The sequence below is a fragment of the Propithecus coquereli genome, unplaced genomic scaffold (genome assembly GCF_000956105.1).
Source record: "Propithecus coquereli isolate 6110/MARCELLA unplaced genomic scaffold, Pcoq_1.0 Scaffold111, whole genome shotgun sequence".
Lineage (NCBI taxonomy): Eukaryota > Metazoa > Chordata > Mammalia > Primates > Indriidae > Propithecus > Propithecus coquereli.
The window spans coordinates 3,129,215-3,143,079 of NW_012135081.1; the positions used below are offsets into that span (position 1 = coordinate 3,129,215).

The following is a 13,865-nucleotide window of genomic DNA, read 5'->3' on the forward strand; positions in this document are numbered from 1 at the left end:
GAGGAGGGAGGAGGGAGCTCTGTACAGGGAGGGGGATCGGACTCTGCACCTTTTAGAGAACTGTTTAGGATCTGCCAGCCTGAAACAGGCAGGGAGTTCCCTTGTTTGGGTAGGAAACCATCACTCTCTCCCATTCATTCATTCATTCTGCACATGCTCACTGTGCTCCTGCAATGCACCAGGCACTGCATTGCTGCTGGGGACCCACAGGTCAAGATATGCCCTCACCTTCATGGGACTTTTAGGCGTGGAGACCTTGTCTGGGGAGGGGCAGCATTCCTTCATTCTTTCATTCATTTTATATTTTTTGAACACCTACTATGTGCCAGGCACTATGCAAGGCACTGGGGACGCACTGGGGCATGATCCCTGCCCTCGAGCAGTTTAGAGTCTTCTGGGGATAAAAGGCACAACTGAAGCACTGCTTAAGTAGAGGAGTAGGGAGTCAAGGATACAGAGATAAATGCCAGCAAGAGATGTGGCATTCCTGGCGGGAGAGAACACAGCTGTCTCATCGGATCCCCAAACGCCCTGTGAGGGAAGTGGAGAAAGGCTTTGCTCCATTTTACAGATGAGGAAATTGAGGCTCCATGAATTTAATGTCCCCCTAAGCATCCAGAGCAGGGCCAGCTAAGGATATGTCCAATAAATGTTTGTGGATATGAATGACCCATATGTGGGTCATAAATTTCTTTCTTTTTTTTTTTTTTTTTGAGGAGAAGGCAAGAGTTTATTAATTTGCCAGCAGATGAGGAGGTTGGCAGACTCCCATCTTAAAGTACCAACATCCTCTGGGTCATAAATTTCTAAATAACTTATAAGTCAAAGAATAAAATCATTTTAACTACATGATAATAAAAATGCTACAAATGAAAATGACAGGAAGCAGTCAAATGGTACTTAGAGGGAAATTTGTGATCTTCAAAGAATCTTATTTTGAAAAGGAAGATGAAAAATTAAAGCATTTAACTCAAGAAATTGGAAAACTATAAAAATAATAAACTCAAAGAAAGTAGAAGGAAATAACAAATATGTCATATAATTCCTGACTGTGAAATTCATATTCAGATTCAGAAGTTCACATTCCTATTCAGAAATTAATAAAACAGAAAACAAAGGCACAATGAGAGCGCAGGTTTCGGCTCTAGGCCTCTCTCAGGTGGGTATGCGGTCTACCTGTCAGTCTTTCCTGAGTTTTGAGAGCAGAGCCCGTTCCTCAGGGTCCCCAGGAGAATGAGTAAACCTGAGTCTTTGAACTTCAGCCCGGGGCCTGGCTGTGCTGTGCTGAGTGAGCCAGCACGAGGTCTATTTGCTTGTATTTGAGTCACCCTACTAGTTGGTTGTCTTTAATCCTTAACATATGTAGCAACAATAACACTATTACTAATAATCCTTTACATTTTTGAGCTATTGCAGTTCAGAGCGCTGGAAGCAAGAGATGCGGCATTCCCAACAGGAGCGGACGCAGCTGTCTCATTGGATCCCCAAACACCCCGTGAGGGAAGTGGGAAAGGGCTCCATTTTACAGATGAGGAAACTGAGGCTCCATTTACCTGAGGTCTCATGGCTGGCGAGTGGGTGGGCCAGGACACAAATGCTTCAAACTTCCTTCTCCCCCCACCAACTTCCCTTCCTTGAGACACCTGTTCTTCCTTCAATCTGCTTCCCAAGTAAGCCCCTCCGTGCCCACTTACGGCCCCTCTTCCTCCACACGCCCTTCTCTGCTCTGACCTTCAATCAATAGCACCCACTTCTGCACTTGGCAGGAAAATCCAGGGTGGATATCTTCACTCGCTATCTTATCTCCCAACCCCACTGGGAGCTTCTTGTGGTGGAGAGGCACACAGCCATCTCGGTGTTCTAACACGGGGCTGGGCTTGGAAAAGATCCTCCATCCCTATTTGTTGATCTGGAGTTTGATTTGGCAGGACTAGGCCTGTACCCATGGGAATATATTCTGGGTTGTGCCAGCTCCAAGTGGGACAGCAGTGCTTGAGAAGAAGCCCTGCCAGCACTTGGGGAATCCCCCGTGTATGCGCTGGTGCTTGGCCCACGTGGCACCCGGCCGCGGCAGGTGGTGCTGGGGACATAGGTCAGTGTTGGTGCAGTCTCCTGGTGGGATGGTGGCAGGAGACCTTTTCACGTCCGAGCTGCATTGGTCTGAAGGTATAACGAGGTCCCTGCACCCCTTTCCCTATAATTGGAGAATTCCTAATATCCCAGGGTCAACCCAATTGACCAGTGACTGACCAACTCTGAGAGGGAGATAAAAACAGACACAGGGCTTTATCCAAGGACAAATTTCGACACTTTATTCATCCCTTGGCAGGGAGCAGGGGGCATTGCCCTGAGATAGCCGGTCAGGTGGGGTGGCTGGAACATGTGTCATCTATCAGATAATACATACAGCACTGATTATGCAGAAACAGGAAGGGAAGCAATAAGTTAAAAGCCACATAAGTTATGAAAAAAATAATATATACTCCATATAACTTGTATCTCTGCTGAGGATTTGCTCCCTTGGAAACCAATAAAGAGCCAGGCAGGCTCCAAGAGGAGATGGCGGTGGTGGAGGGGAAGGAGAGAAGGAGGGAAGGAGGGAAGGAAGGAAGGAGGGAAGGAAGGAAGGAGGGAAGGAAGGAAGGTAGCTCATGGGATGAAAGGCTGGAGCTGCTAGGATCCCCCTGCAAGCTCCAAAGTGGGGAGCCAAGAGGAGGACATAGCACTCCTACCAACCCCAGATGCTTTCTCTTTGGTTGAGCCCTTTTAAGGCTGTCATGGGGGCTCCACAGCCTGACCTCGAGGGCTCAGAAACTCCCAGACCTGCCTGGACTGTGCCTTCTTCATGGCCTGTCGGAGGCAGGGAGAGTGGGCTCGGAGGGAGGACAGGGCAGGAGGGGAAGGAGCTATGACCCCTCAGGTTGGGTGAGTCCCTGGGCTCCTCAGTGCATGCAAAGGCGGGGAGGGCCAGGCTGGCTGGTCCCGTGGAGAGGAGAGCAGAGGCCCTGAGAAGAGGGATTTGTGGGAAGTGGGCCCAGGGTTTCATGGCAGGGCTGGGGCTAGAGGTGTCCAGGGTCAGGTGGACCAAAGCCAGGTGTTCAGGCTGGGAAGCACCTGGGCTTGGGACGGAGAGCTCAGATCCCAGGCTCGGGGGTGATCCCAGAATGGCAGGCAGGGGAAGGGGTGGTCTAATTCTCCTGTCTGGTCTCAGGGGGCATCTGGCCTCCACTCCCAGAGAGCCGACTGTGGCAAGAATTGCTTCTGGAGAAGGGCTGGGAGCTGGCTGGGGTGGCCTGTCCAAGTCTAGCCGTGGTGCACTGGGAGGGACCCGGGGGAGGAGGGAGGGGAGCAGGTGTTCGGGCTGACCTCAGAGGTCCAGGCTCAGGTCCTAAACACCCAGGGACCTTCCTCCCCTCAGTCCCCACGCTCCATAATACTGTGAGGTCTCTGCGGAGCCCAGGAGGTGCAGGAAAGCCAGGGGGTCTTTAGCACCCAGCCTCCCCGGGAACTCCAGGTACAGGATGGGACCCACGCTGGCTGCGTGAGCCAGGGCACCAGCCTCAGTTCCAAGGCAGAGGCCAGGCAAGGCTTGAGATAGGAGTTTAGGGCAAGCCTTGGGCAAAAGACTCAAAGGGGCCTTGGTCAGAGCCCACGTTGGAGGAAGAGTCTCCAAGGAAAGAGGAGGTAGAGACAAAACCCACCCCATTCCAGTTTAGCTGGTCAGGACCACCTCTGGCTAGAAGGTTGGAAGGATAAGACTGAGACACTGAGGCGGAGTGGAGGGCTCTGAACAGCTGGCGGCGCTCCTTTCCCACCCTGCAGCTCGCCAGACAGCAGTCGCGGTTTTCACTCCTCCTCTCAGTTCAGTATCAGGTTTTGCCTCCCCTCCCAACCTAGAGGCTCCAGGCTGCTTTCTTGAGTCTAGCTTAAGACTCTCCTGCTGCAGTGGGAGTGCCCTGGGGTTCCGTGGGTCCAGCTGCCTTACTCTGAGACCTCCGACTCCTGGGAAAAGTACTTCTCCGACATTTCGGTGATTTTGATCACAGGACCTTTGCTGTTCTTCTTCTTCCGGGAGGGGGCCTTGGAGAGGCCTGACCTGGAGGCAGCTACAGGGGACATGAGGGGTGGGGGAGGGAAGGGGCTGGAGGTTTGGGAGCCACTTAAAATGATGCCTTTAGGGTCATGATCCCCCTACACCCCCTCGCCCTCCCCACCGTGGGTTCTCAGGGCAAGAGGACTTACCGGTTCTGGACCGGGACTGCACGGCGCTGACCACGGTGGCCGAGGGCAGGTCCATCCTGGGGTGTGAGGTGGGGGAGGAATATGGTGGGATGTAAACGGAGCCCGTGGCTTAAGCTCCCCTGGGATTGGGAGCCTGGGGGTTCGCAAGGGGAGGGCAATTCTCGGTTGTCACTCCCAGCCCCGGCACTGAGTCATGGGGAAGGGAAGGCTGACTCTGAGTGGCCTGCGCCTCCTGCCCACCCTCTCCTCCAGCCCCACCTGCCGGCCCCGCCCCTCACCGGCTCTCCTCGCCCTCCACCAGCTTGCTGTAGGTGGCGATCTCGATGTCCAGGGCCAGCTTGGTGTTCATGAGCTCCTGGTACTTGCGCAGCTGCTGCGCCATGTCCTGCTTGGCCTGCTGCAGGGCGGCCTCCAGCTGGGCCAGCTTGGCTTTGGCGTCCTGGAAGGCCAGCTCCCCCTGCTCCTCCGCTGCCCTGATGCTCTCCTCCAGCTTCAGGCACTGCAGTCAGCAGGACGGAGGAAAGGGTCAGCAATGGGGTGAGAGAGGGAGAAAGTGGCCAGGGCCAGGAGTCACCTCTGTCCTTGCTGGGGGCGCATGGGGAGGGAGGGCTGAGCGATGGCATTGCTGGGTGCATTGCTGGGTGTGCTAATGCGTTGCAATGCAGCAAGAGGGAGTTCAGTTAGACCTAGAGAGACATTTGCCTAAGTCCAGAGGGAAGTACCACAAGCCACTAAAGGAGCCTATCCCAGCTGTCCTTACAGGGTGGCACTTGCTCTGAAGGTTTGTCCTGACTGGAAGCTGGGACTTCAGCCTGCACTCCCTTCTCTGTATGGTTGGCGGGGTTCTGGGAGGGAGGCAGTGGGCTCTGGGTGTGCATGGTGGTGGGGCCTCCTGACATCCCGGCAGCCCCAGCCCATTTACAGAACACTCTTATGTGCAAAGCTCGTGTGATCCTCGTAACTACCTTAGGAGGCTATGCTACTGTCCCTTTGACAGGTTAGGAAACTGAGAAGAGGGATTTGTGGGAAGTGGGCCCAGGGTTTCATGGCAGGGGTGGGGCTAGAGGTCTCCAGGGTCAGGTGCACCAAAGCCAGGTGTTAGCAGAGGTGCTAAGTGACCCGCTCAGGGCCACTCAGTCAGGTCGTTGTTGTCCTCAGTGTGCGTGAGAGTGTGTGTCTTCCTGCCCTTGCCCCCGGCTAGGTCCTCCAAACACTCACGTGGCTCTTGATGGAGAGGATCTGGGACCGGAGCTTCTGGATGCGCACATTGAGGTCAGTGATCTCGCTGCGGCTGCTCTGCAGGCTGCTCCCAAGCTCCGCCGAGCGGGCGGCCTGCTCCTCCAGCTGGAGGGGTGTGGAGGTTGCAGTGAGGGGCAGCGCACGGTGTCCCTCCCAGCACCCCTAGCCTCTTGCCCTCCTTCTTCTCTCACCTTCCCCCATGCCAAGTTCCCTCCTCTGCCCCCACCACGCCCCTCTCTGGGTGGCCTCCTCCTGGCTGCCCAGATGAGCCCCACGGGCTGTGCCCACGTCTGCCTGGCCTTGCTGGGTGACAGCACCACTGTGAGCTCTGGAGGGCACAGACTGGGGGCTTCCCTCCCGGCTACCCCTCAGAGCCTGGCACATTGCTGGGCTCCCACCTTCTCCATACCTGTGACCTGACTGCTGTGGTCTCCCCACCTCTGTGCTTCCCCACTCCCCACTCATAGAATCTCAGGACACAGAGCTGCAAGCGACCTCAGCCATCGCTTGTCCAGCCCTGCCTGCGGCCCAGAGACAGCTGTCCAGGCTGCTTCTCCAGCCTGCGTGCTGAGCCCCATACCTGGCTCCGTGAGTACGCCTCGGCCTCTTCCAGGCTGCGGGCTGCGATCGCGTCATACTGGGCCTTCACCTCCTCCACGATGCCGCTCAGGTCAACGCGGCAGCGGCTGTCCATGCCAACGGTCACCGACACATCCTTCGCTTGGGCTGCCAGGTCCTTCAGCTCCTGGCCGGGCACAGACGTGGGGGACTCAGGGCCGGTGGGGAGGGTACGGAGACCCAGGGTGAAAGGAGAGCGGGGCTACTCCCATCCTGTCTCTTTGGAGAGATGAGCAAAGGACTAGGGCCTCCCTGCCATGTCTCCCAGCTTGGATTCTTGGGAGGCAGCTCCCTGCCTCCTGCCCACCCACCGTGGCCCTCCCTCTCTGGGGAGGGCGTGGGAGGGGAGGAGGGCAGGGGGGACCCTTGGCCCCAGAGGCCCACCCCACAAACCCTATCACCCTCCACTTTCCCCACCGTCTGTGCTGGTGGGAAGGGCACAGGGACTCACTCCCAGGGTGGGACAGCTTCCTCCTGGCTGATGGAGAAAAGGCCTCAGAAGTCATGCCCCGGAGCCGGGAGCCAGGACCCTTGGGTCACTGTTTTACCACCACGGCTCTGTGCGTGCAGCTCTGTCTCCGCCACTGGACGGGAGCTGCCCGGGGGCCTGGCAGAGCCGTGTGCATCTCGGGCCCCAGCATCTGGCAAGGGAGTGTCTCAGTTCACTGAATGAATGTTGGAATGGAAGCCAGTGAATGACGGGGGCGCAGGGCGGGGTGGGCCAGAGGCTGGCAACACTGCACTCCCCACTGCTGGCCTCGCTAAAGTGGGACCGCCTGCGAGAGGCCTGGCACGGCCTTGGCGCCGTGACTTCAGAGTGGCCCTGGAGGCTCACCGCCCACCCCCACTCTAGCTGAGGCAGCTTGCAACAGTGACAATACTTTCCCCTTCTCCTCCCTATCCCAGACCTCTGGAAAATGGTAAAGCCACCGCTTCCCCAAGGGCTCACTCCGGCCAGACTGTGCTGAGTGCTCTGTGCACATCCCCACATTTCATCCTCACCAGGCCGGCACTGTTGTTAGCCCCACATTAGCCACAGAGGAGGAAACCGAGCGTTAGGGAAACAGCTGTGAGTGGCAGAGCTGGACCCCAGAGCTCTTGCTCTCTGCTGCTGCTGCAAAGCTCCCTCAGAGGGGTGGGGGCAAGGAGCTGGAGCTTTCTCTGTCATCTTCCTAGCCCCAGACAGGCTTCCTATCGTGCCCACAGCCTGGCAGCTTCTGGCAGAATGGTCAGGGGTGTGAAGGGAGGCAGGTGGGAACAGGGATCTTCATGAGGGGCTGCAGATGGTGCCTCTTGGGCCCTGGGCTGCTTCCCCTGGAGGTGTTGAACAAGGGTGGGCCTCGGTGTGGGAAGAAGGAGCCAGGGCGGTAGTCAAAGCATCGGCTGCCAGCACTGTGCCCAGAAAGCCAGAAGGTGGGTCAACTGGCCGGGAGGGGGCCAGGCAGGGGGTGGGGTAGGAGAAGCCTCAGACCCTTTCTGGAGAGAGGCAGGGTAAGCAGGAGCTTGGTAACAGAAGCAGGAAGTGGAGTGTTCAGAAGATCCGCAGACCTGCTCAGACGTGCTGGCCCCTGCCGGGCTGCAGGGGGTATAACAGTGCTTGCATGTGTGCTGTGGACGTGCCACCGTGGGATGGGCCCTGGAGAGCGTGTGCATCTCAAGGTTGGTCAGAAGTAAGCTGAAGTACAGTTTAGGGCTTCCCCTGGGAGCCAGAGCATGAGGCTGCTGCGTGTGTGACCACGCTCATTGTGTTCCCCAAGGCAGGATAGATGGTGACTCTCACGAGGTAACTCAGTGCTAATTAATAAAATGTGTCGATGGCACTGGACCCTGAGTACCATCACCTCTTATGAGTTGGGCTATCCTGGTCAAGTTTTTAAATATCTCTGGGCCTTGGTTTTCTCACCTGTAAAATGGGTCTAATGACAGAACTGAAAACAGCTAATGTTTATTAAATGCTTACCATGTGCCAGACACTGTTCTAAGTGCCTTAGGATATGTTAACAAAATAAATCATCACAACAGCTCAGTGAACTAGGTGCTGTTATTCTCCCCGTTTTACAGATGGAGAAATTGAAGCAGAGAGAAAATAACCTGCTCCAGTGCACACAATTACTGGCCAGTATTCAAATCCAAGCTGCTCTAAAGTCTGTGCTCCCTTAACCATTATCCCTGCTTCATAGGGCTGCTGTGAGAATTAACTGAGATTGAATCTGGAAAGCACTTAGCACGGTGCCTGGGATGTATTAGGTGCTCAACAAACAATGGTTGGGGATACTCTATTGTATTTAGTAAAGGTGATGAAGCCAGGATGAAGTGTCCAGGGACAGAGTAGCCCATTCCTGGAGCAGCCTCCCTGCCAAAGCTGTTCAGATAGCATTGGCTTCTTTCTGCAGGAATCAGCCTCCCAGGTGTGCCTGGCAGCAGGGGGTTGTCAGCAGATCCCAGCTCTGGAACCAGAGTTTATGGCTGGCGCAGTGGCATTCTAGCTGGAGGTATCCAGGCCCCAAATGCACTTGGGGGCTAGACAAAGAGGCTGAGGGGGGCCCTGGCAGCCCAGGGTCTTCTCACCAGCCTGTGTTCCTGGAGGGGAGGGGCAGAGAGGTGGCTGAGGCTGCAGTGTGTGGACAAGGCCTGAGCAGATCATGGCGATGGGCTCCTGCTTGGCTGGCTGTGTGTATGTGCACACGCGTGTGCATGTGTTTTGGAGGGGAGGAAGGGATGTTTTCTGGGACACAGGAGTGGGCCTATATTTCTGACTCGGTGTGTGCTCCAAAACTGAAACTAGAGTGTCCAGCTCTCCTAGGGCTACTGGAGTCCCAACACACTTTTCTTCCACCTGAGGCAGCCATGTCCTTTGCTTAGACCTGCTCTGTCCACTGGGGTAGATGTTGAAATAATCATATTTTGGATATATTGGGCCAAATAAAATACATTATTAAAATTAATTTTCTGTTTCTTTTTAAAAATATGGCAATAGAAAACTTAAAATTACATATGTGGCTTGCATTATATTTCTATTTGATGGTGCTAACTAGAGAACAATGATGTGGGGACTCTTTTTGGCCAAAAGTCAGTGTTGCCTTCTCAGCCTGCAGTGGTGCATGGGGAGAAATACAAACCTCAAAAGAAATTCCAACGCTGAGTCACCACTGCTTCCAAAGCAACAATCAATGCCATGGTGCGCTAGCGTCTACCACTGTCACTGCGGTCCCTTCTCACAGCAGTCTTATAACAGATACACACCCACACCCAGAAACCCCTGCACACCATCCCTCCCCAGCACCCACCAGAGGCTATGCAGCACACTCAGAGCAAGGTCCAAAGTCTGTCTCGGGGCCCAAGGCCCAGCCCCGCCTGCCCTGAGCACAGCGCTTTCTTTCCTTCCCTTCAATTGCCACGCTCTCTCTTGCCTTAGGGGCTTTGCACAGCTCTTCCCTCTGCCCGCTGCCAGCTCAAATCTCCACCGGGCTGCATCTTTCCCATCCTGGGGTCTCGACCCACTTTCACATCCTCTGAGAGGCCCTCTGCACACAGACTTTGAGACTCTCCCCTCCCTCCAGCATGAGCGCATCGCCCGGGTTCTCTGCACTCCAGCACTCATCGCCCTGCAAAGCAACCTTGTCCAGATATTTGTTCACTTGCCTATTACCTGCCTCCTCTTAGCTAAGTTGTACCCTCCTTGCAAGGAGGGACTTTGCTTGTCTTGCTCAGGCTGTGATATCAGTGCCTGGCGTGCAATAAACATTTGTTAAATGCATGAATGGATTTAGTCCTCATCACTACCTTACCAGGCTGGTACTATTATGCTCCCCATTTTACAGATGAGGCAATTGAGGCACAGAAAGGAGAAATAACTTGTCCAAAGTCACAGAAATGGTTAAAAAAAAAAAAAAGGCGGAATCAGGATTGGAGCCCAAGGACTGCAAAGTGCAGAGAGTCCACAGGCCTGGCTACTGGGGCAGGGGCCAAGAAGGTTTGTGGGTGTGCCTCTGGCAATGCCCAGATATACCCAGCCTTCTTCCAGTTATGTCTCCATAGCTGCAGGTCCTGCATCCTGGCTTAGAGCTTGAGCTCTGAGCTTGCTCAGTTGTCAGTGAACAGGTGGAACAGACTCGGGAACACTGGCCTTGCTGGTGTCTGCCTGGGCTGCACCAGCCCACAGTGAACTTGGGCACGGGGGCTGCTCACCCACTTCCCAAGCCAGCCAGTGGGCGTGGTGCGTGGTCAGCCCCACGGGGCTTGGCCTGGCTGTGGAGGGCTTTGCTGGGGACAGGAAGCTTTTCAGGGCAGCTGGGGTGTGTGGCCTGCCTGAGAGCTCTGCTTTCCTGCTGTCCCGAGGGTTGGGGTGTTCTCTCTGCTATGCTATATCCTGTGCCCACAGACAGGTCTCAGTCCCACGGAGGCCCCAGCTTGGGGCTGGGACTGCTGGAAAGGAGTGGGGCCCACAAGCAGCCACAAGGCCAATCTCCCTTTCCATAGGATGCAGCCATGAAGCTGTGGTCAGAAGCCCGTAGGGTTTTACCAGAGTTTTAAAATCAGGGTGGTGGCTTTGATCTCTGCTCGGACCTTGGCTGCACTGCTATAGCTTGGCGCCAGCAGTGTGCAGCACACGGGCTGCCAAACCCTGTCCCCCCAGCAGTGGTCTTGCCTGCTCCTAGCTGGACCAAAGGCATTTGTGGAGGAGCCTTTAGCCCAGGAGCATCACCCCTATACCTCCTCACCCCTGAAAGAGGGGACGCGGAAAGGAGGATGGGCGTCCAGGAGGCAGCAGTCGCAGTGGAGGAGCAGAGCCCGGGAACCAGCAGCAGGCCCTCTGATGACCACGTCGGCAGCAAGCTAGGCTTTGCTGGGCCATTGTCCACGTGGGCTCAGCAGAGGAGACAAAGGAGGGTGTGTTCCAGAGCCTCCTCTGTCTGCATTTACTGGATCATTTTTCTTCTGGCAGAAGCTAGAATTGTGTGGGAACCAGAGAATGTGACTACAGATCTTCCCTGCCTTAGCCAAAGATGCGGAAGGGTGAGACGCATGCGTATCAGAGCTAGAACTGGGGGTGCCTGCGGTTTAAGCTGCAGGGTTTAGAGAGATCAATTCAACCAGAACATTTGTTCGAGGCCCCTGGGCTCCCTGCCTCTGAGGCACCTGGTGCCCTGCACGCCTCAGCACTCCAGCACCACACATGAAGACACGGCTCGCCCCGAGAGAGGGGCCTCTTGGGAACCTACCCACGCCCCGTGGAATGAGCGGCCGGGGGGCACGTGGGGTTGTTGACATCAGCACGGGGAGGGATTTAGGCAACGATCAGTGACTGTTGCAGGTGCCAGGTCCCTGGATGCCCTTGCCTCTCTGGTCCTTCACTGTGGACCAGCCAGCTCTTGGCCCTCAGGACACCGGCCCCATCCCGCTCACCTGCTCATAGATGGTTTTCATGAGCTCCACGAAGCTCTGAAGGCCTTTTAACTTGGTTTCCAATTCGGTCCGACGAAGGCATTCTGCATCCAGGTCCTGGGGTTGGGAGCAGTGGTGAGTGATGGGAGGGAATGTTGGGGTCCCAGGGCGGGAGTGGGGTGAGGTCTCCCAGGGGAGACTTGGCTCAGAGCCTGGGCAAAGGAGCTGGATGGGGACAGGTGTATCCCTCTGTCAACTGGTCCCGGGACTTAAGCCTCTGAGAGCTTTGCTTGGGCATAAAGGAAAGTAGGAGATCCCGAGGGAGTGAGGGCCGAGGGCCCACGAGGAGGAGCCCGGGAAGGCTACCTTCTTGAGCTGGACGAAGGTGAACTCCATGTCTGTGCGCTTGGAGATCTCGTCTTCATACCTGGGTGGGGGAGGGAAAGATATTGCTCAGCTGGCTGTGGTGGGGGCTTGGGGTTGGTTAACTCCCCTGGGATGGGGCTCAGGGCCTCTGCTATTCCAATTGGAAAAATGTGGCCCATCGTTCGGGTGGATGCAATCTCATGTCTTCCGTGACACATCGCTCTGCCTCATGACCCCTGGCGGTGGCCCCGTTTTCTCACTCCCTCCTGATGACCCCCCAGTCCTCTCCCAGCAGCTTCTGCCTCTTCCTGGCTGTGCCTCACCCACCCCTTCCAGGCCTCCCCTGTCATGCAGTACTTTGTCCCTTTATCTCTTCCCCACCCCCCGCCCGGAGAATCTCAGGTCCAATCAGGCGGTGCCTTGGGTCAAGTCCACGGGAACATCCTGCTCTCATGTCACTTTCTCCCCTCCCCTCTGCTTTGCTGGCTGGCAGGACACTGTCCCATCGTGTTCCTGCCAAAGGGAGGAGTGGAAGAGCGTGGACTTTGCCATCAGATGGACCCACAGTGTGTTTTTGGGCAAGTGACCTCACTCCTCCTCCTTGGCTTCTTCACCTATGAGGGGTGTGGGGGTGTCGGGTGTGTGTGTGCACAGGCGTAGGGGGCTGACCAAGTCCACCTCTGACACAATGACAGATAGTTATATGGTGTACACTCAGTACTCAACAAAGCGCAGCTACTACTCTCTTCCCAGTTTGGCCTCCTCCTTACTCAGATCCACCTGTTGGGAACAAGGACATTGCTGGGTGGGCGGACAGGATCCTTGCATCCCTGACCTGACCCTCTTCTTCCGGGCAAGATGATTGTCTTGGCCCCACGGCCTCAGACTGACTCCCCTGAGCCCTCGCCTGCCCCAGCGGATGTGGAGATGCCGGGCTTCTGTTTTCTTCCCCCCTCTCCAGGGGTGCCTGAATCCCGGGGCGGCTCTAATTACAGCCGCCTGCCTGCCCCAGTCCCTGACCTCCTGGCAGGGGTGGCGTCACTCCCGCCCACAGCAGCTGGCTGGACCTGGCCCTCAGCCCTCTTCTCCACCTGCCCACCTGCACTCAGCAAGTAGACCCAAGGGCGGCCAGGGCCTGCAGGGCACAGGGTCTCTGGGTCTCTGGGTCTCTGGGTCTAGTGTGCCAAGTCACATGCTCTCCTGGCTTCCGCCTTAGCTTCCAAGTCTGCCAGGGGCTCTGAGGGTACAGTTCATGGGCTGGGCAGAGGGGTGGGCCAGGGAGACTGCTCTGCTGCCTGGGGCCTGCCAGGGAGAACAAAATGCACCAGAAGTGACTTGACTGGAGGGGGAGTGACAGGTGCTGTGGACCACCCCCTCCCCCTGTGCTGGGCACTTCACCTGCACCCTCTCCTGGGACCCTCAGAACCCCAGCGAGGAAAGTCCTGTTGGTCCCATTTCACAGATGAGGAAGCAGAGGATCAGAGAAAGGCTCGGAGGTGCCTGTGGCGTGCTGGTTCAGCACGGGGCTCCAGACTACTTGGGCTCGAACCCCGGCTTCCTTGCTAACTAGCTGTGTGACCTTGGGTAAGTTACCGTGTGTGCCTCATGCATCGTAATAGTGATGTCACGAGGATTACAAAGGGCAACACATAAAGCGCTTCCAGCAGAGTGCCGCACCCCTGCGGCTCAGCCCTCGGCCTTGGCCTCCCATATTCTCAGAGAGAAGCCCCCTCGCTGCAGAGCATGGGGGACTCTCTGCATATCCTTCCCAAATCCTCAGGGCTTGGCCAACCTGAACAGGCTTCCTACTGGCCTGTGGGGGTCTCCGAGGAATTCCCTGTCCTGGGAACGGGGATCTGGGGAGCCCCTCCCCCACAGGTCCTCCCCATACAAGCCCCATGGTCAGGACCCCCTTCTCGCCTCCCCTCTGGATAGCAGAGTTCTGCCAGCCTGGGGCAGGACCTTGGGAACAGCAGTTGCTGTAGTTGTTGGGGCAGCCTGCCCTCTGCCCTCCT

General features: G+C 56.4%; 1 protein-coding gene across 2 annotated transcripts in view; it reads right to left on the bottom strand.

Moving 5' to 3' along the window:
- Window positions 1-2,614: 2,614 nt before the first annotated feature.
- Window positions 2,615-13,865, bottom strand: part of KRT80 (keratin 80, type II) — an 82,050-nt gene continuing 70,799 nt past the window's right edge. Inside the window, exons 3-9 of one of the 2 annotated variants that reach the window (XM_012653037.1) lie at window positions 11,851-11,911; window positions 11,506-11,601; window positions 6,062-6,226; window positions 5,461-5,586; window positions 4,521-4,741; window positions 4,243-4,298; window positions 2,615-4,106 (exon numbers count right to left, since the gene is read on the bottom strand). In XM_012653037.1, the coding sequence (XP_012508491.1) occupies window positions 3,982-4,106; window positions 4,243-4,298; window positions 4,521-4,741; window positions 5,461-5,586; window positions 6,062-6,226; window positions 11,506-11,601; window positions 11,851-11,911 (850 nt within the window). In that variant the 3' untranslated portion in view covers window positions 2,615-3,981. The remainder of the gene's footprint in view (window positions 4,107-4,242; window positions 4,299-4,520; window positions 4,742-5,460; window positions 5,587-6,061; window positions 6,227-11,505; window positions 11,602-11,850; window positions 11,912-13,865) is intronic. The other variant, XM_012653045.1, reaches the window with a different exon arrangement.